This window comes from Ochotona princeps, chromosome 17 (genome assembly GCF_030435755.1).
Source record: "Ochotona princeps isolate mOchPri1 chromosome 17, mOchPri1.hap1, whole genome shotgun sequence".
Taxonomy (NCBI): domain Eukaryota; kingdom Metazoa; phylum Chordata; class Mammalia; order Lagomorpha; family Ochotonidae; genus Ochotona; species Ochotona princeps.
Window position 1 is genome coordinate 25,880,891 of NC_080848.1, and position 25,442 is coordinate 25,906,332.

The 25,442-nt window shown below is 51.3% G+C and overlaps 1 protein-coding gene across 1 annotated transcript; it reads right to left on the reverse strand.

Annotated features, from left to right (window-relative positions):
• Positions 1 to 8,429: 8,429 nt before the first annotated feature.
• TRIM25 (tripartite motif containing 25) lies at positions 8,430 to 25,369 on the reverse strand. The gene is made up of 8 exons (XM_058675898.1): positions 24,691 to 25,369; positions 22,158 to 22,253; positions 19,137 to 19,370; positions 17,445 to 17,613; positions 15,486 to 15,535; positions 12,148 to 12,286; positions 11,971 to 12,063; positions 8,430 to 9,705 (listed from the first exon to the last, which is right to left on the reverse strand). The coding sequence occupies exons 1-8, from the start codon at positions 25,282 to 25,284 to the stop codon at positions 9,182 to 9,184; spliced, it is 1,899 nt and encodes a 632-aa protein (XP_058531881.1). The 5' UTR covers positions 25,285 to 25,369; the 3' UTR covers positions 8,430 to 9,181.
• Positions 25,370 to 25,442: the final 73 nt, after the last annotated feature.

The following is a 25,442-nucleotide window of genomic DNA, read 5'->3' on the forward strand; positions in this document are numbered from 1 at the left end:
AGGACCCAGCTCTTGGCTCTCAGCTTCGGGTCAGCCCAGCTCTGGTCATTGTGGCCAGCTAGTGAGTGAACCAACAGATGGAAGATCTTTCTCAATCAAGAAGGAGAAGAGGATGATTTTGAGCCTTGAAAGAATGGATTCATCCAATAAATATTTACTGTGCACCCTGCACATGATGACAGACATGAAGAAGCACTGAGCAACAAGTTCATGTATACAAGTCCAGGGCCAAGTCCTGACCTGATAGTCCAGGAGAACTTGTAACCAGTAGGTTACAACGAGTTGCTAAAGATTCAGACAAGTCGTTACTTAATAGGCAGCAAGAAGAAGTCACATGTGCCAGCTCCCAACAACCCTTGTCTCATACACTAGCAAGTTAGACATCAAAATACAAGGGCAGTCGGCTGCTATGGGAGTTGTGTGGCTGCCCATGGCTGAGGAGCCATGTCTGGGTCACATGTGTGATGTTCTGAAGGTTCTGAAGGCTTATTAAACAGGTTGCCCAAGACATTGCCTTGGCAATGCTTCCCAAGAGTGACTAGGAGGCAGGTGAAAGATGGCCTTGTAGGAGCTCCGGACAGGCCTCCCCATGTCCACTTCTGGGAAGCTCCCAGGTGTTCTGCCAAGACTCGAGTAAGGAGTTCAAGTCATTGCATGCGTCGATACCTGCAAGTTCACCATGGTGCCGTAGCGGGGCTGCTCCCAGGCCAACATGCTGGAAGGAATGGATACTCCGGGTTACACTGGGACATCAGCACAGGTAGGCTTGCTTGAGGCTGCTTAGATCTGAAGGCACAGGTTCGTGTGTTGTCTGCCTGGAGGTGCTGAGTGACAGCTAAAGTCCTGTGGGCCTGGGTTCCACTCCAGGCCCTGTTGCCCACTAGATGGGTCTTTGGTTACCACACCTGTGACAACTTACTTGAAAACTTAGTAGCTTAAAATAACACATACGGGGCAGGCATATTTAGCCCATAATTGCCCATAATCTATGTGTCCAAGTTCCTAGGTTGAGTATCCAGCTCTGGCTCCTCATTCCAGCTTCCTGACAGACCCTGGGAAGCAGTGGTGTTGGCTTAAGTAATTGGGTTCCTGCCAACCACGTGAGAGACCTGAAATGTGTTCCCAGCTTAGCATCTGAGAGCAAACCAGTGGATAGCACTCTCTCTCTCTTTCCTTCTTTCTCCTTATGTGTCATTGTCAGAATATGTTTTAAAAATCTGTGCTTGAGGCTTATTAAACAGTTAGGCATAAAGAGGAGTGTCTCATGGTGACTCATGGAGAACAGGAAAGCAAAAGCGAAACAGAAACTGCCCCACCTAGCAGGTGGAACTCCTGTCCACATCACAAAGTCCAAAACTGAGCAACAATTACATACTGGGAAATAAACACAGAAGCTCGTATATTTACATTTCATAGAACCTGAATGCAAGACAGAGAGAGAGAGAGAGAGAGCTCCCACCCATTGATTCACTCCTCAGATGCCCTCCTAGACGTGGCAAAAACTAGGAGTAAGGAACTCAGTCCCAACCCATGAACTTGCACCCTCACCAGACACCTCCAGGCTGCACATTACCAGAAAACTGGAATCAATAGCACAGCCAGGATCTGAACCCAGGCATTGCAACATCTTAACTCAGACCAAACAACCTCACCAGCTTAAGATTTAATTATTATTTGAAAGGCAGAAAGAGAGGGAGAGAAGCCTCCTATCTGCTGGTTCATTTTCCAGATGCCACAGGGCTGCCCCTGGGCCACAGCCAGAAATCCCATTCAGGACCCCCAGGTCAGTGGCAGGAACCAAGCACCTGGATTGTCTTCCACTGCTTCTCTGGGCGCATAAGCGGAGAGCTGTATCAAAAATGGAGTCTCTCGGATTTCCAACTGGCAATCCAATGTCAGCATTGCAAGCAGCAGCTTGAACAGCTGGGCCACAAGACCTGCTCCTATCCCTGGTTTTTTAGCTCCACTTTCCATCCAGCTCCCTGTTTGTGGCCTGGGAAGGCAGTTGAGAACAGCTTGGGACCCTGCACCCACGTGGGAGACCCGGAAGAGATTCCTGGTTCCTGGCTTTGGAACGGCTCAGCTCCTGCCTTTGTGGTCACTTGGGGAGTAAATCAGCTCTCTGTCTCTCCTCCTCTCTGTATATCTGACTTTCCAATGAAAATAAATACATTTTTAAAAAAAAAAGATTTAAGATTTAAGTGAGGACATCCATCTCCTTGCCCACCCCTTATCGGGGACAAAGTTCAAGGAAAGCAAACAGGCCTGACTACACAGGTCTTATTTGTGGTTTACAGAACAAACTCAGCAAATCAGTGATGTGAGTTGGAGGTGACAGGGAATGCAGTCAGAGCAAAGAGAATGGTGAAGTTTGAATACAAACACGCAGAGAGGGAATAGCCAGGACTCACTCCTGTGAGGAGCCCTCGGGCACAAGAACTCCACGTGAGTCCAGAAGGCGGAATGGTAGCAACACCTGCACATCTTACTTGAGGGAGGAAAAAAAAAAAATGGCGCTGTAGCTATTTACAGTACTTTATCCCAACTTCCAAGGTACTCCCCAATTTCCTTGGGGGTAAGCAGGAACTTGGCACAGTGGCTGAGACCCTCGTTGGGATGCGCTTAGTCCATACTGATGTGCCTGGGCTAGAGCCTGGCTCTGCTGATTGCAGCTGTCAGTTCATGCACAGACTAGAGGCAGCCCTGGATGACTCAGCTGGGCTCCACCCACCCACTCAGCTGGAGGCCCAGATGGAGTTCTGGCTCCTGGCTGCCATCTGGTCCAGCGTCCAGCCCAAGCTGCTGTGGGCATTTGGTCTGTGAGTTGGCATATGGAAAAGCTCTGTCTTCTCTGCCTTTCAAATTAAATGGATATAATTGTTTAAAAAAATAAGCTTCAGATGAAATAAGATTCTGGATGTTGCTTTAAAATACTTTGGGAGAAGAGGCAAAGCTTGAGAGAAATCAGAATGTTGAAGATGCTGAGGGATATGTGGAGGTCATCGAATTCCCTTCCTTTGGATGTTAAAATTTTCTGTAATGGGCCTGGCACAGAAGCCTAGTGGCTGAAGTCCTCACCTTGCAACTACCAGGATCCCATATGGGTGCTGGTTGGTGTCCCAGCTGCTCCACTTCCCTTCCAGCTCCCTGCCTAGAAAAGCAGTAGAGGACATTTCAAAGCCTTGGGACCCTGCACCCACGTGGGAGACCTGGAAGAAGCTCCTGGCTTCAGTTTGGCTCAACTCGAATGTTCTGGCCACTTGAGGAGTGAACCAGTAGAAAGAAGATCTTTCTCTCTGTATATGTGCCTTTTCAATAAAAATGAATAAATTTTTAAAATAAATAATTTTCTGTAACTACAAGTGGTGCAAAATAAGTCAGCAAACTTTCTGAAAATTTTTGGCAAAATGTCCTGTTCTCGGGCCCAGCATGATAGCATAGCTGTGTCCTCACCTTGAACACAACAGGATCCCATATGGCCACTGGTTCTAACCCTGGCAGCCCCGCTTCCCATCCAGCTCCCTGCTTGTGGCCTGAGAAAGCAGTTGAGTCTTGGAACCCTGCACACGTGTGTGGGAGACCCGGAAGAAGATCCTGGCTACCGATTGGTTCAGTTCCAGCTGCTGTGGCCACTTGAGGAGTGAACCATCGGTCGGAAGATCTTCCTCTCTTCCTCTCCTCCTCTCTGTATATCTGACTTTCCAATAAAAATAAGTAAATCTTTTTTTTAAAAAAATGTCCTGTTCTCTGACAAAGTTAGACAAGTCAATACTATTTAAATGTGTTGGTAATTTTCATAGCCGATCCTTGGGTCCTTTTGCTGTGAAGATCACACAAGATGATGCATGGGAGAGTGCCTGCTCTTGCACCTACCTAGGGCTGAGCTTAACACATGTGGAAATCTGCTCTGTTGGAGACAGATGAAAAGGCCAAGGAGTCCAGAGAAAAGCCCAGGAGAGAAATGAACATTTCTTGACCATCCCTTCCGAGTTCCCTGTGACCTCAGTACTTCCCTACAACAATCCCATGCTAGTACCTCCACCCACGACTGGAAGAGCTGAGACGTAGGCTCAGCAGCTCCCCAGAGGCCAACAGCTGATAAAGGACTCAACTCTCAAATCCAAGTTCACTGGGCTCCAAAGCTAAGTTTTCCACAGGTCTTGAGGTTGAAGCAGTTTCTGCTTTAGGCAGCTCTCAGCAACTTCTGACATTTCCATAGTTTGTAAGAATTTTTTTTTTAATTAAATGTGGAAATGAGCAAAAGCAAGGCAAGATGATTCTAGCCAGCCATCTGGTCTGAGCTGAGGCAAACGTGTGGCTTGTAGGGAGCAGGGGGACAGTCTTGCTATACTAGGTGGAGGACCCAGCCTGCTTGTGTCTCAGGAGCTGGAGCTGTCTGGAGGCAGTGGCTCAACAATGGGGAGGCTCAGACCTATGTGGACAGGAGACTGGAGGCTGAGCGGAGAGGACATTGTGCCGTTCTGCCAACAGGCATGCAGAGCTCAGCATTCTTCTAGGTCTTGAGGTCAACACACAGGTGTTTCAGAAAAGGGACTCTTGTTTCATTCTTTGCTGCATTTATTCTGGAAATGAACCCCCAAACAGGGTCTTGAAAGCAGATACTAAACCCCATTCAGGCCCCAGTCTCTTTAGATACCCTCTTGTGATAGGGTGCAGCCAGCTGGTGGTTTGCACCCGCTTGTCAGGTTAATTGACAGCGGATAGCACAGAAAGAACTTTTGCACTGCTTTTTCCGGGTCTCCCACGTGCGAGCAGGGTCCCAAGGCCTTGGGCCATCCTAAGCTGCACTCCCAGGCCACAAGAAGGGAGCTAGATGGGAAGTGGAGCAGCTGGGACACAACCGGGTACCCATATGGGATACTGGTCCTTATAAGGCAAGAATTTAGCCACTGAGCCATCACACTGGGCCCTGAAGAGCCTTTACATTGGATCTCTCCCTGGCCATTCTCAGACCTTTCTCTAGAGCCTTCCTATATTTTAACAGTGGGATTGCCTATGATGAAGTGCAGGTAGGCAGTCAGCCCAAAGTCAAAAGTGGTCAGCTATCCATTCCTACGATGTCTCAAGACCTTCTAGAAAGAATGGATACTTCCTACAGACGCGGAGACTTAAAATTCAGCCCCTCCCCTGTCTCCCCCCACACCCCCTCCTGCCACACACACACCTGTATGCACTCATGCACACCCTTGGATTGCTTTTTCTTTAAGTCATAAGGGGACCATCTTGAACTTTTTGTTGGAATAAGCGTCCCGTGATGACTGAAGGGACATCTGTGAATGGGAGGACTAGTGTTCAATTGGTAGCCAGCTTCCCTCGAATCCTTTTCACTGCATTGTAGTTCAGAGACAAAAGTAGGAATAGTAGGGTCCTGTGCGGTGGTCTAGTGCCTAAGTCCTTGCCGGGATCCTATATGGGTGCTGGTTTTAATCCAGGCAGGGATGACCCAAGGCCTTGGGATCCTGCACCCATGTTGGAGACCTGGAGGAAGTTCCTGGCTCCTGGCTTTGGATCGGTGCAACACTGGCCACTGCGGGAGTGAGTCACTCACTGGGGGAGTGAGTCATCAGACAGAAGATCTTCCTCTCTGTCTCTTCTCCTCTCTGTATATCTGACTTTGCAATAAAAATGAATAAGTCTTTTTTTTTTTTTTAAGTAGGGATAGTAGAAGGGTTATTCATGTACATTTCTAGACAGGGGACAAAGTGTCAAAGCAAATAACCCTTTCCTCCTGGTTTGATGTTTTCCCTCCTGAAGTATGAGGGACGTTGACTGGTGATATGGTTGTGACACTCATGATTGATATCTGTCCCTGGGTTCTCTGCACATGTGGTTACACATGAGGCTGTTCTGGCTTGGCTATTCCACTTCGTCAGGGTGCTCTAACTGCAAGTCATTCAAGTGAGCAGTGTTGGGTGGCTCAGGCAAAGAGCAAGATCCTTGGTTTCTGGAGCAGGGTCTCATGCCCTCCCGTCTCTCAGGTCTGTCTGCCTGGCACAGTGACAGCAAGAAACAAACTGCTACCAAAAGGACGTAGGGCCTAGAGGCTGAAAACTGGAGGCTTTCCACAGAAGAGAACTCATACGTGTGATGCTCTCATTCAGAGTCGCATGCCATGCCATGCCCCACCACCTCTGTTGTGACACCAACTGCTGAATCAGTCACTCTCCAGAGTGAGGTGAGTTGCTACTGGCTAAAGCAGTCCCCTCATGACCCCCATCATGACCCCCCTCATTAACATCAGTCCTGATTTGGTGGCCCAGGCCACTGGCCCCCTTCTGCAAGCCCAAGAGGCCCCATGCCATCTGTCAGCTGCCAGTTCCCAGGAATCACAGGACACAGGGCCGCGTTGCACTCACAATGTTGCTTTTATTACCAAGGACATGAAGGTCTGGAACACAGGGCTTCAGTGTTCTCCCCTCCCGGGATCCTTGTACGCTCACAACAGGTGTCACGGAGGCCCCACGTCCCCAGGTGTCATTGGCAGTGCATTGTTGCAGGCAGGGCTGACTGTGCTGTACACCACATTGTTGAGTTTGGCCTCCAGTCCACTCCCTCCCTCCTGGGGTCCCTGCCTGGAGGTGGGAGAGGAGCAGAACCCCAACCTCTCAATCTCTCATCACATGGGGCTGGGGTTTCCTAAGCCAGGGTATGACCAAAGGGGCTCATGAGGCAGTGGCCAGGGAGAACGGCACCCACCGCTAGCTGCATTTGACTCTAGCACATCAGCCCCTCCTCGACCCTGTCTCTGGCAATGATCGTCCCCTGGGAAAAATAAATCAACTCTAAATTTAAAAAACTCAAGAAATCTTAGCTCAAACGTTCTTGATTAATTAAAATCAGCAATGTGATGGGAAATAAGGTAAAAGATAACACACTATTATCACAGTTACAGAGATGAAGACTTGGCCAATCTGTCTCGAATCAGAGACCAGACCCTTCCCTTTGCTCTACTTCACCAGACTGGATCAGCCCCCAGTCTTGGAACAGTATTTTGTGTTTCCAGAAATTTCTGATACTAGGGCTTTTACCCTGTCATGCTAGGAGGCTTCTCCTCCCTGCTGAACTGTTCAGAGTGGAACAGTTATCCTCGTCCACCTCACTCTGTGAAATGAGACAGGTGGACATAGTCCAGTTCTAGGACCCTAGGGCTATATGGAGGCCCTGCAAGGCCAGGTCTCACCACATAGCAGACTGAACTTACAGTTCCAAAGTACCTTGCATAGAGCTCAGCTTTGGTTAACTGCTTCTCATAAACACAGGGACCCGTGCTTCCCTTGTCTCAGTGGCACTGCTGGCCAGGGAGGACAAGGCACCCCTGTGGCCTCCACTGGCACATAGGGAGCCACAGCAAGAATCAGAACTTTGGCTCCTGGAAACTCAGCTGCTACCCAAGTACGAATGGGCTTCAGGCAAGGCTTGTTTCAGGACATCCATAAGGACGACTTTGACCCTCTCCTAGTATAGACAAGGTCATCAAATATCTTTTCTTCCAAGAAGCAATGGAAGAAAAAACTTTTAGGACTGCACATTAGACACTGTAGGGATGTCTTCCCTACGAAGAGCCGCTCTCCCAAGGAACTCACAGTCCTTGTGAGATGACACAGATCAGGCACCTGTCAGGAATACCATGCACTCTGCACCTGGGATTCCAGCACAAGGCCCGAAGTGCATCAGATTCTCAAATATCCACAAGAAAAGGTCTGGGATGTCTTCTTCCCCAATGGCGACCTATTTTCATAGCCTAAGAAGCTTGACCAGTGATCTTCTCTTAGGAAAACCCAGAATCGGACTCACATCACAGGATGGGAACTTGGGTCCTGACAATGTCAAGCTATAAGGAGCTTGGGAAAATTCCAGCAATCCATTCATTCCTACCCCTTAATGGATTGGGTTATTTTCATTGCACAGAAACTGCAGAATACACAGCCATCAGTCTGCCCCTCATTAGCTCATTTCTTCCCTGGTCCTTGTCTTTTTGACATTAGCCTGCTCAAAGTGAGCCTCTGGAATTGGCTCCAAAGAGGAAGACAGAAGGGTCAGAGCTGCCAACAGGCTTCTGACCCACGCAAAGGCCAGTCCTGGGTGGGAAGGAATGTTTACTGTTTCCCATGGGGTCTGGAGTGAGGCCCTTTGGGCCTTCAGCAGACACCCCAAAAGTTATTTTAGTATGGTCCCTGCTATGTCAGCACAGCAGCAGCCTCCAGTTATCTGAGGTGGCTGGGTGTCAGCCAAGGCGGGATCCATGCCAGTCAGCCCAATGGCTTACAGTCCAGGAGAGGGGGTGCTGTTGCCTAGGAGAGTGTCAGAAGACAAGACGCTGCTCCTAGAGCAAAGCCGCCACTCTTGTGCTGACCCAGGCCAGGATCACGCTGAGCAGGCAGATCCCCTCACCCCTGGCTACAGGACACAGCTCCATGGCAGCAGCCAAAGAACTTGTGCAAGATGTCGTCTGTAACATTCGGAAGCGGGAGGGGTTTCTGTCCAAACTGGACCTGGGTTGTCTGGACCTTGAATTACAAGATCAGGACAGGCCTGATTCAGATCTTGGTATGAAGACCACTGGACATCATCCATGAGGTCATGGGGAAACAGGATAGGCAGGGTAGTAGGGCTAATTTCCAGTAAACGAAAAGGACACACTTCACTGGGTAACTGGCCTGGGAGGAAACCTGCAGTGAATGGTTTCCTAGTCACCAGCGTACCAAGCACCAACAGAAGCTACAGAAGGTATGGAACATTCTTATGCAATGACATTCAAACTCCAAAATCTGAACCCTACCCAGAAACCAAAGGGCCATATACCAAGAGCCTGGGAAAGAACCTGTAATGGCCACAGACTTTTAAGAAGAAAGAGGTACTCAATGACTCCTACCCAAAGCTTGGCCTGGCACAGCAGAGAAGAGGTCACCCTGCCCCAAGTGACACAGGAAGAAGTGATGCCTTCTCCTCCTCACTCACAACACAGGGACCCCCCACCTCTTTCCCTGGCCAAGTCCCTCCCCATTTCAGGTCCCCACCCATCCACCCACCCAACTCCTTCCACCCTTCTAACTGTGGGGAACTCTCCAGGAAGTTCTCCCAGGAGCATTCCCCATACGGCATTTTCATTATAGTCTTGGACATTCTATGGGCACTCAGCCCAAGTGTCAAAGACTTCCCACTAGAAGCAGATGGAGAGCACGGCTCCAGAGGAGAACACCCAGAAAGCTGGGTACACGGCTTCGGTGAAGTCGACCTTGAACTTATATAACAGGTGGACCTTATCAGCAATGGCAAAGAAGATGACAAAGCCGTGGTCACAATTCAGAAGCACGCCAACCTGTGTGGCCTTGGTGACGGGTAAGGTTTTCTCCACCTTATCGTGCCAGGCTGAGATCTTGGTGTTGAGCCACTCCACGCACCAGGAAGCACTATTGCGACCAAGACGACTCTCGGGGCCCTGGCGTTGCATACTGCCATAACAGATACCCACCCCACAGAAGTCGTTCTTCTGTAGCTTCACCTCCCAGTAGTGGACCCCACTCTTGTAGCCGTGCAGGCCCAGCACCTGAGAGCAGTATGTGAACCTGTGGGCGTGTGGCTGGTAGTTCTGAAGCTCCTCAGTCACAGAGGCCACAGTGTACTTCTCAGACAGAGCCACCCTGTTGTGGGCAGTGTTGTAGTCCAAGACGACTTTAGAAGAATCTGAGGAGACATCAGCCAAGGATTTAATCACAAGGGGCCCCAAGAGCTCTCGGTTTGATACCTTGCCCTGACATGGCCTGTTTATTCACTGATTTTCATCAGTCCACCCACCCAGCTGTCCGTTTGTCTACTTGTCCATCCATCTATCATCATTCATTTATCTACTCAACCCTCCTTTCATTTCACCCACCTGTGTCTACCCATTGCACCCACTTGCCCAGAACAGGGCACAGTGAGGGCAAGACCATGGCGTCAGGATGGTGGGCACCTGTTGCTGGCCTAAGGAAGGTTGCGAAGTGGGAAAACACAGACGGGTGCAGGAGAGGAGCAACAGAGAGAAGAGAGAGTGAGACTGGCCTGGACTTACCCAGTGCGAGCAAGAAATCAAGATTTGTAAATACACAAAGAGCTAAGTATGTCCTTGGCTGGGACACCTGCCTACCCTCCCCACCTTTCCTGACACTTCCAATGAATTCAAGTGTTGTCACCATACTGTACTGTATCTCCTCCTTGGGACTCCCTGTACCAGCCCCTTCCTTCATAGGACCCACTGGGAGAAAGGGAAGGAGGTGGTGGGGACAGTAAGGTAAAGAGGGTGAACCCCTGAACTTGCGAGCCTGGGTCTTCACCACCCCCGCTGCAGGTGGGCTGGGCTTGGTACTTCCCAGCGAGGCATGAGCGTCCCCCGGAGAGAATGCTCAGGTGGGGCAAATGTTCTGCAGTTCCCTGAGCTGCTCAGTGTTGACTGTCTCTGCTTACGTGGCCTTGCCATGGAGCAGAGGAGGCTCCCAAAACACACAGCTCTGGATCATTAACAAGGCGACAGTTCCAGCCCAGCACTGGCCCTGGCCTCTCATAGGATGCAGGGACAGTGAGGGACTATGAGGAGGCCATATCCTGAGAAGCCAAGGCACATACAGACCCCCATCAAGGCCTCAGGGGCTACAGAAAAAGGCATAGCTGGGAGTACATATTGCAAAGATGGGCTGTGGCTGCTATGTGGCAGTGAGCGTTAAAGGAAGGGACAGCAGAGCAAGCATTGGGCACAGCTGAGGCAGAAAGAGGGATAGTGGGCCAGGGAGGGGTGGGAGGGAGCTTGTCCTGGCATCCAAGAAGGGACTCCAGCTGCTTTCAAATAGGATAGGAGGACACTTTTGCAAAGGAATCTGAGAAAGCAGCAGCTACAGGGGTCAGGGGATCCCCGAGGGAGGGTGATGGCTCAGGGCTCCAGAGAGGAAGGGACAGGTAGGAGGAAGAACGCTGCCAGGAGCTCAGGGAAAATAGCAGCTCAGATCCCGGGCACCGGGGCACCTGGGCAGAGGTCAGCCACCGACCAAGGGCAGGGACAGAGATTGCAGCGGGATGAGAACTTGACTGTGGGCTGAAAACACTGGGAGTGATACAGCAGACCTGGGGTGTGGTCTGGGAAAAGCTTCCCAGGGTATGTCAGCAGGCATCAGTGTGGGCCACCCACTAAGTGCCAAGTCCCCCAGACACCCTCAGAAGGGCCCACAAGGCAGTGAGCTGAGCATGCAGCCCTCCATGAGATCCCCCTGGTCTCTGGTCTTGTCAGCCTAGACCACCAGAATTTGTATTTCTAATGGGTACCCAGAATAAAGGGAGGTGACAAGTAGAGCTAAAGCTAAGAAAGATATGATGGGGCAGGAGAGGCGTCTGTGAGGTTAGAGGGAGACTGGAATGTGCTGGGCCTGACAGGCCCTGCTGCGGAGGGGACAATGAAGAGATAATGGGTGAAGGCCTAATGAAGAGTGTGAGAGTATGGAGAACAAGAAGGGTGACCCCAGGGTGCAGGCCTTAGGAAGAGGAGAGGAGGCCAGGAGGCAGGTAAGACACTGACATAGAAGATGAAGCGGTGCTCTCAGGAGGCCCTCCAAGCACTGGGTGGGGAAGGACAGGACACAGACAGGAGGACGGTTAGCCGGGGTAGCTGGAAAGCTTTGGAGTGGTGGCTATGGTGGGTGGGCAGGTACTGAGTACAGGGACACTCCTGCTTGGCAGATCTCAGATTCAGGCGCCTGCTGGGTTCAGACTGGACAGCAAGGGCAAGAGAGCAAGGACTGACCATGGACTCAAAGCTACCTAGGAAGAGGGGTAAGGAAGGATGGAGGCAGAGGCAGGTAGAGGGCAGCATCCTGTGACCACACAGCTCACTGGGACTCAGACACAGCCAGAGGCAAGCAGCATGTGGAGCTGTGCAGGAGAGACGGTGCTGATGGCCCCAAGTCTGTCACCCACGCCACTCACATGTTAGGAGTTCGGATCTAGACTTTTCCAAGAAGGCCTTCAGCACTTTGGCCTTGACTGCTTCTGTGCTTATCTGCACGGAGTCGGCTTTGGCTGTAGGTGGAGAGCAAACAAAAGGTTACTTTCAGAATAAACTCCAGCTGTATGTCCCACTGCCCACGGCTGGCAGCAACTCACCCTCTGGGCCAGTTGGTTTCACATGTACCACTAGTCCTGGGGCTCCGAAGATGGGGCGGTTTTTGGCTGGGGAAGGGGTGGCAGCTGGTAATGACGGAGGAGAGCTATGAGGTGACATGACATGGCACATAGCAGCCAGCTATCAAGAGCTGCTGCTCACATGCCTCCCCACACACCCCACCCAGCCAGGCCATTCTGGGGAGTCTCTCCAGGACTCTCTGCCCTCCCCTCCCTGCTCAGGCCTGCCTGCCTCACAACACAAAATCATAAAACCCAAATCCTCTTAAGGCCACGCTCAAGAAAGCCAAGGGGGCAAGCACTATGGTGCTGGGGGGCAAGCCTCTGCTTGCGGCTCCAACACCCCCGTTAGAGTGCCGGTCAAGTCCAGACCGCTCTGCTTCTAACCCAGCTTCCTGCGGAAGTGTCTGAGAAGGCAGTGGATGGTGGCTTGGATACTTAGGTTCCTGCGAAGACCCAGATGGAGTTCCTGGCTCCCACCTTTAGCTTGCCCCAGCTACTTGCAGCCATTTGGGGAATGAAACAGGGAATGGAATATCTCTCTGCATCTCTCCCTCCCTCTCTTTCTCTCTCTCTCTGCCATGCTGTGTCTCAAGCAAACCAATCTTAGAAAGAAAAAGATGCAGACATGAACAACTTATGAAGATTCTTCATTTTCTTCTCAACTGAAAAAAAATTTTCCAGAATTAAGATTTAGCAACACAATGACACTTTATTTTTATTTGAAAGGCAGATTTTTAGAGAGAGAAGGATAGAGGTCTTTCGTCTGCTCATTCACTCCCACAATGGCTGCAATGGTCGGGGCTGTGCCAGTCCAAAGCTGGAAGCCAGGAGATTCTTCCTGGCCTCCAACATGGGTTCAGGGACCCAAGGTCTTGGGCCATCCTCCACTATTTCCCAGGCCATAAGCAGCAAGCTGGGTGGGAAGTGGGAACAGCTGGAATATGAACTGGCATCCATACAGGACACAGCTACCTGCAGGCAAAGGATTAGCTTGCTATGCTACTGCGTTCCTCTGCAACCAATGACACTTTAAAAAAAACATAACATTCTTTGCATGAATCTCACTCATATTAATACAGCTAGGTAGTTTTTTTAAAGATTTATTTATTTTTATTGCAAAGTCAGATATATAGAGAAGGAGAGACAGAGAGAAAAATCTTTCATCTAATGATTCACTCCCCAAGTGACTGCAACAGCCGGTTCTGCGCTGATCCAAAGCCAGGAGCCCAAATCCTCTTCCGGGTCTCCCATGTGGGTGCAGGGTCCCAAAGCTTTGGGCCGTCCTCGACTGCTTTCCCAGGCCACAAGCAGGGGGCTGGATGGGAAGCGGGGCTGCCAGGATTTGAACCGGCGCCTATATGGGATCCCAGCGCGTTCAAGGTCAGGACTTTAGCCACTAAGCCACGGCGCCGGGCTCAGCTAGGTAGTTTTAACATGAGAGGTGAAAGGATCAAACAGCCAAAAGGAATGTATAGTGGTGATAGGAGCCAGCACTTGTGGCTTGGGGAACAGGGGGGTGGTAGCAGGGGAAAGACTGAGGAGGAGCAAGGGGGAATTCCTGACCGTAAGGCCTGATCTCATTCGGGGTAATGGGTACACAGACATCAACTGCCAAACTTTGCCCTATATTTAAGATGCATGTTTAACAGTGTAGGTAGGTTACATCCCTTTTAGAAAAAAAACCAAAAAGCAGACAAAAATACAAATGGGGAGTCAGTACAACAGTTGTTTGCCAAATATCACAAGTGTTTTGAGAAAACATTTCTGGAGTGAGTTTGTGCATGAAATTGAGTTTGGCCCCAATGGTTGTTCTGTGTGAGTGGACACCAAGCCAGCAGCAGCTGCACCTTCCCAAGAACCTTAAGGAAATGCAGACCCTGGGACCCAGGCAGTCCCACTGAGTCACACGGCCTGGGACGGGGCCCAAGGTTGGTAGCTGTAAGCCCTGGGGGAGCCGTGGCATACGCAAGCAGCAGGGAGGTCCAGCTTCCCTGCCACGGGAATGGAGTCAGTCAGCTGGTATCTCATTTCCTGGGCCCACAGGACACTGGACTGGACAGACAAGCCCTGCTTCTCATGCCTTCCTTCCGTGTTGTCCCGCTCAGGAGTTGGGCTTTGGCCCTTATTCCTTCCCTCTGCCTCTTCCCTACCTACTCCCAGAACATGGGAGGACTCCAGGCAGCAAAGCTGGCCTAGGTCCAGCCCCTGTACAGCCACTGCACCAGGACCGTGTCACTGTTTGCCCATGCCGGCTGGTTTACTCTGAGCCACTTTGAACACAAAGGAGCCCTTCTGTAAACTGTCAGGGCCCAGTCTTTAGCAAGTGGCTCACCCTGCGGAGGCAGGAATGGGGTCCCAGGCTCAGCTTGTTTGTGCTCTGCGCAGCTCGGTGAAGCTGGCCTGGGAATGGGACAGCTTTGCCTTCACTGCCGTTTCCACCCTAAGCGGCCACTGGCGTCACCTCACTCAGCCCAGGGCTCCATCCTGCGTGTGTACCATGTCTCCTGGCACCTGACTTTTCCATCAGGGGTCAGCTGAAGACCACCTTAGCTCCACTAGGCATGACAGGGGTGCCCTCATCTTTGGCCATCCAAGGGTTCTGGGATACCATAGTTCTTTTCTCACTCCTTTCAGGGCAATGATAACAGACAACATGTATGCCTCATAAAGGCCTCTCACAGGGCAGGTGTAGTTGCAGAGAAAGGGGTTAAGCCACCTCTGGCAACTCCAGCATCCCTCTGGGTGTTTAGGTCACAGCTGCTCTGCTTTCTATCAGCTCCCTGCTAATGCACCTGGGGCAGCAGCGGAAGATAGCCCAAGTGTTTGGAAAACCTGGATCAAGTTCCTGCCCCTTGGTTTAAGCAAGAGCTATTGGTGGTCATTTGGGAAGTGAAGCATTAGATCTAACACCGAGCTCTCTGTATCTCCCTTGTTGTCACTCTGTCTTTCAAAGAAATAAAATAAATCGTTAAAAAAAAAAAAAAAAAAAAGAAAAAGAAAGAAAGAAAGAAAGAAAAGAAAAAAAGGAGAAGACCTGACATGCTCAGAGGCTTGTGGAAACTCCAGGGAGCACCAGATTACCGTAGCCCCCATTTGACAGACAGCCTGAGGTCCACCCTCCTGACCCAATGCCCAGCAGCATGTGTCATCCCAGGGGGACAGCACCTCTACAGGGGCAGGGCAGGCAGCACAAGATGCCCTTCCACTCTGTCCAGCCAAGGCCAGGCTCTCCATGTGCCCATCTGAGTGAGCTGGAGCACAAGCCAGTGTGGCCATGCTGTAGCCATTGGGACATGGTAGGGATACTTACATGGCACCTTCTTCCCAGGGGATGCGGGTTTGTCCTTGGGAAGGTCTCCAGAGTCATCTGTGCCAGAGAAGAAGGATTCAGCCACAGCTCTTCCCTGCCAGCCCGAGAAGCTAGCTTCACCAGGGCAGGCGGGCAGAGGATCAATGCAGATGGTCCCTCTGCTGACCTTGTCCATCCCCATCCTCAAGGGACACACAGAGTAAGGGAAGGACCAGGCTGGGGGTTCCCTTCTCTCCACCAGCATCCAATCCCGTGACCTCAAGACCTCCGTAACTTTGGTTTCCTTGCACACGCAATGGGAAGGACCCTTGCATGGGATGAAGGTGGCTGGGGTAGCATGCCAGTTCAGGCACTGCTGGTTACTCCCACAGGCTAATCACCAGCAGCTCGCCCCCAGCAAACCACTCTCCAGGTGGAGCTGTACCACCACTCGCTACAGAAGCCACTTCTACAAGGACACTCGAGCAGGTAAGCAGAAACTGAAGCCTGCATCCTGGGTGACACATGAGGTTCTGTGCTGGGTGCTGTGGAACAGTGCTGCACAGCAAGAGGACATAGGCCCTTGCCTGCAGGGCCCACAGGCTAGTAGGGCAGACAGGCAGGAGTTCGAGGAAGAGGGCCCTGACAGCATGGTAAGGGTCAGAACCAGGTGTCAGGAGCGGCAGTGGCGGCAGGGAAGCCAGTGGACACGTGACACCTCATTTGCTCTGCAGAGGCTGAGGAGCCCTTGACAGAGAAGACAGCGGGGAAGGGGCTTTCTGAGGAGCAGGCAGAACATGTTCCTAGGCCCTGTGGCAGGAAGCTCGGTATGTTTGAGGAAGTGGATGCATACAAAGAGATGGGGGGCCAGGGCCGGCGTGGTACCCTAGTCCTTAAAGTCTTTGCCTTACATGGACGTCGGTTCTAATCCTGGAGGCCCTGCTTCCCATCCAACTCCCTGCTGGTGGTCAGGACAGGCGACAGGCAGTCAAGGACGGCCCCAAGCCTTGGGACCCTGCATCCACGTGGGAGACCCAGAAGAGGCTCCCGGCTCCTGGCTTCAGATCAGCTCAGCTCCAGCCATTGTGCCCACTTGCGGAGTGAACCATTAGATGAAAGATTTTTCTCTCTGTCTCTCCTCCTCTCTGTATATCTGACTTTCCAAAAAGAAATAAGTAAATCTGTATGAAGAACTATACTATCGTAATGATATAGGGGAACTCAGTGAGGGGGCAGGGAATTGGGGAACGGATAAGGGAAATTCCAGGGCTTATAGAACTGTATCATAAAATGATAATAATAAAAAGAAGTAAAATTTAAAAAAAAATGAGTAAATCTTTAAAGAAAAAGAAGATTGTCAAGAGACAGACAAGGCCTGGCTTAGTCTGTAGGCCAAGGTCCAGGGTCAGTAGCCTCTGAGAGACATGGAGGCAAGTCCCAGGAGGGGAGAGCTGCATTCTCCCTCCCTTTGGCCTCAGAGTGGACTAACAGGGATCAGGAAGCTGCCACAGTCATAAGGCACAGAGAACCATGACGGCCACAGAGAGCAGCCGAGTGGTGGCTGACCCTGGGACCAGTGGACAAGGTTGGAAAAGCTGAGTGAGGTGAAATCTGGGGATGGGTAGGTATGGGGAACAGACTGGGCTGACGATGAATCCCAGGCCTTTTATTTTTTCCCACCTCAACAATCCGGCCCCCCCACCACACACAGTGACAACCCTGAGGCAATTTAAAGCTATGCACGCTGCCTTCAGGGCCTGAGAGAGACGTCCAGGATGTCCTATGATTACGTTAAGCTACTATGTAGATTACAAAGGACACTACAAAGTCAAGGTAAAGCAAAGACTCCCTACTACGTGGCAAGTGGATGGCGACCCCTAGGAGTCAAACTCCAAAGCTCTGGATCACGTCCGCCCCTACCCAGAAACCCCAAGGAGCCCCATCTTTTCAGGATTGCACGGGGGTCAGCGAAGCTGCTGAGGCTTACTTGCGCCCTGGAGGTCTTTGGTCTTCTTCTCGAACTGCCTGATGGACTCCTTCAGCACATTCTGAAGGTCCACGGTGCCCTGGTGGACGTACTTGATCAGGCTGTGATTCAGCTCCACCTTGGGGATGTACACTGACTTGGTTGAGATTGCTTGCAGCTTCCATGTTTTCTGAAAGAAGCCAGGGGATTACTGCAGACAGTTCCAGGGAGGCCTGGCACTCAGTCCAGTCCTCATGAACCCCTATGAGCCCCAAGAGGAATCTCCCCGTGCCCAAGGTGCGACCTCCAAGTGGTCAGAAGTCACCCGGGGTTAACACCCTACTTAATCCATCTGGTTAATCAGGGAAAGGTAGGGGTGTGGGGACAGTGAGGAGGAAGGCTTGGAGCAAGAGGATGAGGGTATGAAAAAGGCAAGATCTAAGATGGCCCCAACAATGCCTACCCCCTGTGGGGGACACGCCCCATACAACCCCCAGCCTTTGAGTATGGGATGGAGGGGGAATGTGGCAAGACTCCACGCCCATTAAGCTGTGTCTTAAGGAAAGAGGAAGGACTATTACAGGTATAACTCATGCCCCACATCAGGACCAGCACTGTGACGATGAGACCAGCATCCCATATTGGAGTACTGGTTAAGGTCCTGGACACTCTGCTTCTAATCCAGCTTTCAGAAAGTATAGCCATGGGCAGCAGAGGATGGCCTGAGTGTGTGGGAGACCTGGATGGATTTCCTGCTCCTGCCTTTGCTCTGGCTGTTGTAGCCATTTTCGGAGTGAACCAGCAGATGGAAGATCTCTATGTATATGTGTGTATTATTCCGTTACTCTGCTTTTTAAATAAATAAATCTTAAAAAAAAAAATCCTAGGGCGTGGCACGATAGCCTAGCGGCTTAAAGTCCTCGCCTTACACGCACCAGGATCCCAAAGGGTGCCAGTTCTAATCCCGGTGGCTCTGCTTCCCATCTAGCTCCCCGCTTGTGGCCTGGGAAAGCAGTTGAGGATGGCCCAAAGCCCTGGAACCCTGCACCAGTGTGGAAGACCTGGAAGAGGCTCCAGGCTCCTGGCTTCGGATTGGCGTAGCTCTGGCCATTACGGCCACTTGGGGAGTGAATCATCAGACAGATCTCTCTTCCTCTCTGTATATCTGATTTTCCAATAAAAATAAATAAAATCTTAAAAAAAGAAATTCTGAATCAGTTGATTTGGAGGTGTTCCTTTTGGGTGACTGTCTCAGGTACAGCAGGTTTAGTCAGGTAAAAGAAAAGCCCTTGCAAGGGGCACCAGGCCTTTCTTGAAGGGGAAGCTCTCTTGCTGTCTTCGAAGAAGAGAGGCCCCAGCTGGCCGCCAGCAAGGAAAAGGGCCTCAGTCCTTCAACCCTAAGGAAATCGACTCTGCCTACAAAAGCCAGGTGAACTGGAAGATGGCTGAGTTTCAGAAGGAACACAGCCTGGCCAATACTGGGATTACCGCCTCTTGAGCCCCTACCCGGATGAAGCCACACCCATGCCCCTGGGCCAGGGAGCTGCTGGCCGCTCTTCTAAGCCCTGGGATCTGCAGGAAGCTGTTTCACAACACAGGACACTAACACAGACTACGTGTGATGGCATGCTTCCAGGACCTCTTCCAACCCCACTCCATGAGGCCCTGGCATCCCCCCTACCAGATCTGGCGATGCCAGGCTTCACTACCCACCTCCAGAAATTCAAACTCGTCCGCCTCCTTGAGGCCCTCTTCGACTTTCTCCTTCTGGGCCTCGATCTCACTCTTCTTCTTGAGGAGAACCTGATAAATGGTGTCGAACTTGCTGTTGACTCTCTTCTCATCTTCCTTGATCTTCCGGATCGAGCTGGCCTCTGTGGAGTCAATGAGAGCCCTGATTTTCTGGTATTCTTGTCGCAACTGCTCCAGCTTCCTGTTGCAGGTATCCTAAGAGGACCAAGGCAACAGGAGGAATATGAAATAAGAAAAAAACAAAAAACAAAAAGAAACCCTTGTTCTAGCTGCCTCACTGGGGTGGGTGAGAGAAGTGGAGCACCAGAAACTGATTTGTGCCCCCGCAAGAGTACAAAACAGCACGACCACCATGAAGGGCAACTCGGCAGTGTCTGGGCAATGTGCAGCTGTTGGTGCCAGATGGCTCAGTAGCAGCAGTCCTAGGATTGTACTCTGGGGAAATACCCAGACATCTGCCTCGAAGATACACACAAGAACATTCAGAAGCAATGTGATTTACAACAGCGGAAACCTGGGAACAACCTGAAAAATCCATCAACAGAAGACTTCAGAAGCAGTGTCACTGGAAAGCCAAATAGTCACAAAAATAAACAAACTGGAGCTATACGCAGGGGACAGACCTCTAGGACAGAAAACATAACTTGAAGACAATACAGGCTTGTACAATAGGCTCTTTATGGAAAGCTTAGGAACAAACAGAATGGTAGACGCTATTGCTACAGAATGCATATGTATTCACTAAGACATAAAGAATGCATGGTTGGGGACCTGGGGTGGTAGCCCAGCAGCTAAAGTCCTCGCCTTGCACTCACTGGGATCCCATATGGGTGCAGGTTCTAATTCTGGCTGCTCCACTTCCCATCCAGCTCCCTGCTTGTGACCTGGGAAAGCAGTGGAGGACGGCCCAAGCCCTGGGATCCTGCATACATGTGGGAGACCTGGAAGAACTTTCTGGTCCCTGGCTTCAGATTGGCTCAGCTCCAGCCATTACTGCTGCTTGGGGAGTGAACCAGCAGATAGAAGATCTGCCTCTCTGTCTCTCCTCCTCTCCGTATATCTGACTTCCCAATAAAAGTAAACAAATCTTAAAAAGAGAATGCGTGGATGGGCGAAATGTTTAACCCAGCAGTTGAAACAGCAGTCAGGATGCCCGCATCCAACACCAGAATGTATGAGTTCAATTCCCAGCTTCAGCTTCTAACTCTAGCTTCCTGCCAATGTCTAGGAGGTAGTATATTGGCTCAAGTAATTTGGTTCTTGCCACCCATAACATATGAGACCTAGATTGTGTTTCCAGCTCTCAGCTTTGGGCAAGCTCTGCTAAGTGAACTTGGGAAAGCAGTGGAAGACGACCCAAGTGCTTAGGCCTGTACTCTCCTGGGGAAAAGGCTGATGAATTTCTCTGTTCCTGGTTTCAGCCTGACCTAGCTCCAGCTGCTGCAGCTATTTGGAGAATGAATCAGCTGATGGATGATATCCCTCTTAGAGATAAAGACATTTAAAAAAAAATCTGGGCCCAGCGCGGTAGCCTAGTGGCTAAAGTCCTTGTTTTCTGAGGTCCAGGATCCTATATGGGTGTTGGTTCTTGTCCTGGCTATTCCACTTCCTTCCAGTTCCCTGCCTGTGGCCTGGGAAAGCAATAGAGGACAGCCCAAAGCCTTGGGATCCTGCACCTGCGTGGGAGACCCAGAAGAAGCTCCTGGCTCCTGGATTTGGATCAGTTCAGCTCTGGCCATTGCAGCCACTTAGGGAGTGAACCAGTGGACAGAAGACCTTTTTGTCTCTCCTCTCTGTAGATATGACTTTCTAATAAAAACAAATCTTTAGAAAAATAATAAAATCTTTTCTCCATTCAAAGGCTATTAAAATTTATTAAATTTTTAAAAAATTTATTCATTAATTACACTGTATTATGACAAAATTTTTTTTTGAAATTAAAGGAACAATACTATCCCAAATTTACCACTTCAACTTCCACTTCTATTCTTTCATAATTTTCCTTTCAATTTTTTTTTTTCTACACTTCTTGTAGTGAGTCAAATTTCATCCACTCCCACCCTTTGCCCTCTGGAAAGTCTTTGAGGGATATAACTAAATTGAGGATCCCAAAATGAAATCTTCCTAGATTAAGCTGGTGGTCCCTAAACCCAAGCACAGGCGGAGACAGAAGACTTGGAGGGGAACCCCCGAGCCTGGAGCGCTGGAGCAAGCAGCCAGCCTGGCCTGAGGGCGGAGCCATGAGAGGCAAAGAAGGACTGTCCCTGGAGGAAGGCTAACCCCGCCCAGGCAGGCGTTGGAACCCAAGGCCTCCAGCACTGTGGAAGAATGAATTTCTTCTGTATAAGCGCCAAGTTTGTGGCAATTTGTTACAACAGCCCCAGGAAACTTACCCTTCCTGCCTGATACAACTCGACTAGATACTCCCTTCCTGTTTTCCTCCCGTTTCAGATGTAACCAAATTGTTTTTTCATATTCCTACATCTTGGCTCCACCCCCCCTTTTTTTTTTTTAATATTTATGGATTTAAAAGGCAAAACACAGAGACAGAAAGAGCAAGCGAGTTTCCATCCATTCCCCAAATGCCTACAATAGCCAATGCTGGGCCAGGCTAGCACTGGGAGCCCAAAATTCCACCTGGCTCTGCTGTGTGTGTGGCAGGACCCAACTCTTCAGCCAAATGTCTACTGCCTCCTAGGGTGCAGGCACCCCAAACAGTGTTTTAATCTGAGGCACCACACCATCCACTCCCAGTTCCAGTTCTGAAGATTTCTTTCCAAGGATGGGCCTTTAGGTGATTTTCAGTTTGCCTTTGCAGAGGGATTCTACTGGACACAGTTTTTCGCTTGCTATGCAAGGCTGTTGTTGAATCCCAATGTTTTTGTGAGTGCACCCAACACCAGCCTGGTCAAGGTCAGAGCCACCCCTACCATGCCTGGAAGTCCCAAAGCTGGGCTGGTGGAAAAGGGCCTGGCCACTCACCCGCACACTTTGTTTTCTGGCTTGCACTTCACCCAGAGCTTTCGATGCTCCATTGATCTGACCGAACATGATGGATAGCTTATGTCGCAGCTTGTTCTGCAAGGAAAGCAAAGGGGAGAGAGCTTGTGTTCAGCCTCACCCTGCCACCTGCACCAGGAGCCATCCCAGACTCCATACCATAGATGCTTGGCCAGCCCTAGTTCTGCCTGGAGTGTAACATTTTAAGGCAATCCTCCAGCCTTTGGGAGAACCATACAGTATGGAAGTTAAAAAGAAAAGGATTTGGAGTCAGACAGAACATGTCAGCTCAGGTTCCAGTTTTTAGCTGTACAACTGTCACAACCTTAGTCTCCATGGCCATAAATAAATAAAACCACTCCCACCCTACAGGTTATTAGGAGGACTCATTGGAACAGTGGACACACTCAACTTACGCTGGAACTGTGACCAGGCACGAAGTTAAACATTAGTCTATGTGAGGGGGCCCAAGGTAAGCAAAGCAGCTGGGGAAAGGAATCGGGCAGACTCCAGCGGCCTTGTATTTCACACCAGGAAGCTCCCTCCCTGCTTCCTGTCCCTAAGGAAGGAACCCTACAAGATCCTCTCTGCCCAGTACCAACGGGCTACCCAGCCTGATAGCACTGCAAGGCCCAAGGAAGGCACCCTAGGGGGAATCCCCAATGCCAGGTACCAAGTGAGCTACCCAGTCTGATAAAACTGGGCAATAAAACTCCAGGAAGAACTGTACCCACTTCACACCCAGCAGCAGGAGGGGAAGGAGGAAGGCGTTACAGGTGTGTTGGATACTCCCCAAGCAGAACCTTGCTCCCTCACTCACACCTGAATTCTTCTTGATGCAAAGGCAAGGACCTTGTACTCCACACATCTCTGCTAATGTTCTACATCCTATCCCTTCTATAGCTGCTAAAATTGAGGAAAGGAGCATAATTAGGTAGCTACACTGTCAGCCTCTGAAATTCCAAGGCTCATCTGGAGAAACCCAGGTGCCAACAGCTTGGTCCCTGACCCGAGTTGAGCTCATGGAGAATGGTGTGGCCCCTGGCCACCTCCAGAAACAAGGGTTGGTCATGCATGATCACTTGCTAGTGAGACAGACACAACCCTGCTCAGATGAGCCACCAGGGCCCAGAAATGGGAAGAAAAATCCTCAACCATGGGCACCCCAGACCTCTGCCCTGCTTTCCACAATACTACTTTAAAGCCAAGGACAATGCCATTGAGTGTGCTGCGACTGAAATTCAGACACATATCCAAACCGGGCATGCCAGAAGTCCAGGAAAAAACATTTCCTTCCTTTAAGCAGCAGGTTGCCTCTCCCACCATACCTGCCATATTTGCTATCAGCCCTCATCTTGAATCTAGAAATGATCAATCTAAGGAATGGAAGTAGGCACCTGGGGCCAAACTTGCCCAACCCAGAAAGCCCGAGACCCCATGATGTCTCACAGGGCCTTTCCCTTTGTGGCTTTTAACAGGGCTGAGATAAGGTAGGGGCCCGCACCCAGGCAGATCACATGCCTTGAAGTCCAGCTCCAGAGCAGCCCAGCTCAGACCCAGGAAAGCAAACATGGGCTGTGGCTGGAAGTGAGCCAGACCTCTCCCCTGCGCCACACAGGCTGCCAGCTCCGCCCTGACCTGCCCCAGGCCCAGGTGTCCTTTGGTAACCTGAGGCCAGGCCTTGCCCTTTGTTCTCTGGGACAGGCAAGCGGGCTCAAAGAGCAGTGGGGAGCAGAGCCTGCAGAAGTCCACGGGGCTGGGGGTAGGGTGATACCTTCCCAGTCTCCCGCTGGGGTCTGGCTTCCCCTGTCTACTAACTACAACCATCTCAGGCTTAGGTCTCGCATAGTTCCTCCTCCTCACCACCCACCGTGCATTGGTTCCTCCTTCTCACCACCCAGCAGAAGAGGAACCAGGGCCAAATTTCAGCCCAGCTGACTACGGTGTGGGGTGTGTGTGTGTGTGTGTGTGTGTGTGTGTGTGTCTGTCTGTCATCTTCAGGACTGTGGCTCTCCGCTCAGGCCACAAGATTTCTTAAACCTCTGGAGACATTCCATGCTCTGGATCCCACAGATCTGAATAGAAAACCATGGGTCAGCCCAGCATCTGCTTGGTCACACTGCCTTGATTCAGGTTAACTTAACCATCCTCTGACGTCAGTTGACTCAACTAGGAAATGGAGTTTGGAGGAATCACCTCCCAGTTGCTGCCAGAACCTAATGAGGGAAAAGGGGTAACCACTCCTGAACACCAGTGGAGGAGGCTGGGTTTAAAGCCAGTAACCTTTCCAGCAGGCCATCAATGTGCATCCTGAAAAATAATGGGTTTATGTGTGGGACCTGGGTGATGGTTGGGCAGGTGGGGACTGCATCACCAGGAAGAACGGTCTGCCCCCAATCTCAGGCCCCAGCAAAGTCTGTCCGCAGGAGCACCAGGACCTGGCAGAGATGCCTTGTACCACCCAGAAAGGCCCCGTGCACGCCCTGCTCCCCATCCCCAACGCTTCTCACACTACCTCCAGGTCTGCGCTGGCCTGGCTCAGGGGCGCGGGCGAGCAGGTCTTGTGCTCTATCACGCAGACGTGGCAGATGCATTCGCCGTGCTCTGGGCAGAAGTAGTCCCGCAGCCGGTTATGCTGGGGACATTTGCGGCGCTGCAGGTCACGGACCGGCGGCTGCAGCGGGTGATCCAGGAAAGCGGGGCTGTCGAGGTGCGGCCGCAGGTGCTCCTGGCAGAACGAGGCCGTGCACACGAAGCAAGTCTTCACGGCGAGCTCCTTGAGGCAGTGGTCGCAGGCCACCTGGGCAGCCACGCTGGGGGCCCTGGGGCGCACGGGTGGCATCCAGCCGTCGGGGGGTGCCTGGACCTGCTCCGTGGACGCTAACCGTTTGACCAAGGACGACAGCACCGTGTTCTTGTGCAGCTGCGGGCGCACCTGGAAGCCGGTGCGGCACTGTGGACACCGGAACGGAGGGCCCTGGAGGGCCCACGTCTTGTCCAGGCACACACCGCAGAAGTTGTGGCCACACGGGGTGGTGACCGGCTCGTTGAAGAGCTCCAGACAGATGGAGCACGACAACTCCTCATTTAAGGGTGGGAGCTCCGCCATGGCGTTCCTGCCGACCAGACGGTGCCAGCGAGCTGGGTGATCTCTCTGAGGCTCCGGAGGAAAAAAGAAACTCAGCAGGGGAGGAGGCGCCTTTCCAGGAAGTCACGTGGGGGCGGGGACAGGGCGGACCCCAACCGGCGGGGAACCGAGGTCGCTCC

Coding starts and splice junctions, on each gene's coding strand:
- TRIM25 (XM_058675898.1), bottom strand. CDS start 25,284: ATGGCGGAGCTCCCACCCTTAAATGAGGAGTTGTCGTGCTCCATCTGT. Junction 19,371..22,157: donor CCAGAAAACAAAGTGTGCGG/GTGAGTGGCCAG, acceptor TGGTCCTCTTAG/GATACCTGCAACAGGAAGCT. Junction 17,614..19,136: donor ACGAGTTTGAATTTCTGGAG/GTGGGTAGTGAA, acceptor GGCTTCTTTCAG/AAAACATGGAAGCTGCAAGC.